Raw genomic sequence first — 1,057 nt, 5'->3', positions numbered from 1 at the left:
GAAGCAGAGGGTTATAAACAAATCTCTAGTATTTTAAAAGATAAGATTAATTGAGTGTAGTCCATTAGGGTATGCAAACATCTATACACAAAGGGTAGGCGGTTGCTGAAAAACACTTTTTGATTTGGATTAGTCATTTAATCAACCTTCAACATATTTGAAGGGCCTGAACACACCTTAATTGCGAAAAAATGGCAAACATTTGCGGTACTGTGTTTCCAGATACAGTCTCTGCTTAAAATGAAAACAATATTAATTTAGATGTCTTATTCATTTGAATTCATTTGAACAATATTAATTTAGATGTCTTATTCATTTGAATTCATTTGAACAATATTAATTTAGATGTCTTATTCATTTGAATTCATTTGAACAATATTAATTTAGATGTCTTATTCATTTGAATTCATTAATTAAAGTGACAAAAATTGATTGGTAATAAAGTTTCAAACATCACTGTCGTTATAAGTTGAGATTAAGTTATAACTGAGTAAACGTCTTCTGTGTTGAAAGTCGTGGTAATCTGTGATTGGTGGAAATTTTTCACAAATCCAAGGCTGATCTTCGCATATAATGTTTTCTTTGAACCAATCAAATTGAAGTTCTCTTTGGATGTTGTTATAGGAGAACAAATGAACTGTTTATTTTTTTAAATTAAAGCTGTTTCACTTTTTGGTTTATATTTTTTGGGCTGCACTCATCAAGCCGAACACTCGAATAGCCGAAGAAACTAAAATTTTGAGGCACAGTGTGGTTGCTTGATTTTCATCTGTTCAAAGTAAGTAATTATGATTGATCAATCAAAATATGAACGAAAATTAGTATGGCGTCAACACATACGCAATGAAATATTTTTAAATAATCGGATAATATTTTTAAATTTTGAATAAATTTTAATAATTTGCAAATAATTGGTCTTTTAGGCAATACTTCGAGGGCCATGAGCCATGCCTGAGTGATCAATATGAATCTATTGCATGAACCTGTTGGTTGAATGAGACCAAGTGAGATACAGTAACGTGAGCAAATTTATTCCTCTTTTAATTGCTCTCAAAAG

At 30.4% G+C, this 1,057-nt stretch overlaps 1 protein-coding gene across 1 annotated transcript in view; it reads right to left on the bottom strand.

Moving 5' to 3' along the window:
* Positions 1-266: 266 nt before the first annotated feature.
* Positions 267-1,057, bottom strand: part of LOC142348746 (uncharacterized) — a 23,950-nt gene continuing 23,159 nt past the window's right edge. The window contains exon 6 of the mRNA XM_075400230.1: positions 267-639. Coding sequence (XP_075256345.1) covers positions 447-639 — 193 coding nt within the window. The 3' untranslated portion in view covers positions 267-446. The remainder of the gene's footprint in view (positions 640-1,057) is intronic.

This window comes from Convolutriloba macropyga, chromosome 10 (genome assembly GCF_964194025.1).
Source record: "Convolutriloba macropyga chromosome 10, txConMacr16.3, whole genome shotgun sequence".
Classification (NCBI taxonomy): Eukaryota; Metazoa; Xenacoelomorpha; order Acoela; family Convolutidae; genus Convolutriloba; species Convolutriloba macropyga.
This window is presented reverse-complemented; position numbering and strand designations above follow the sequence as displayed.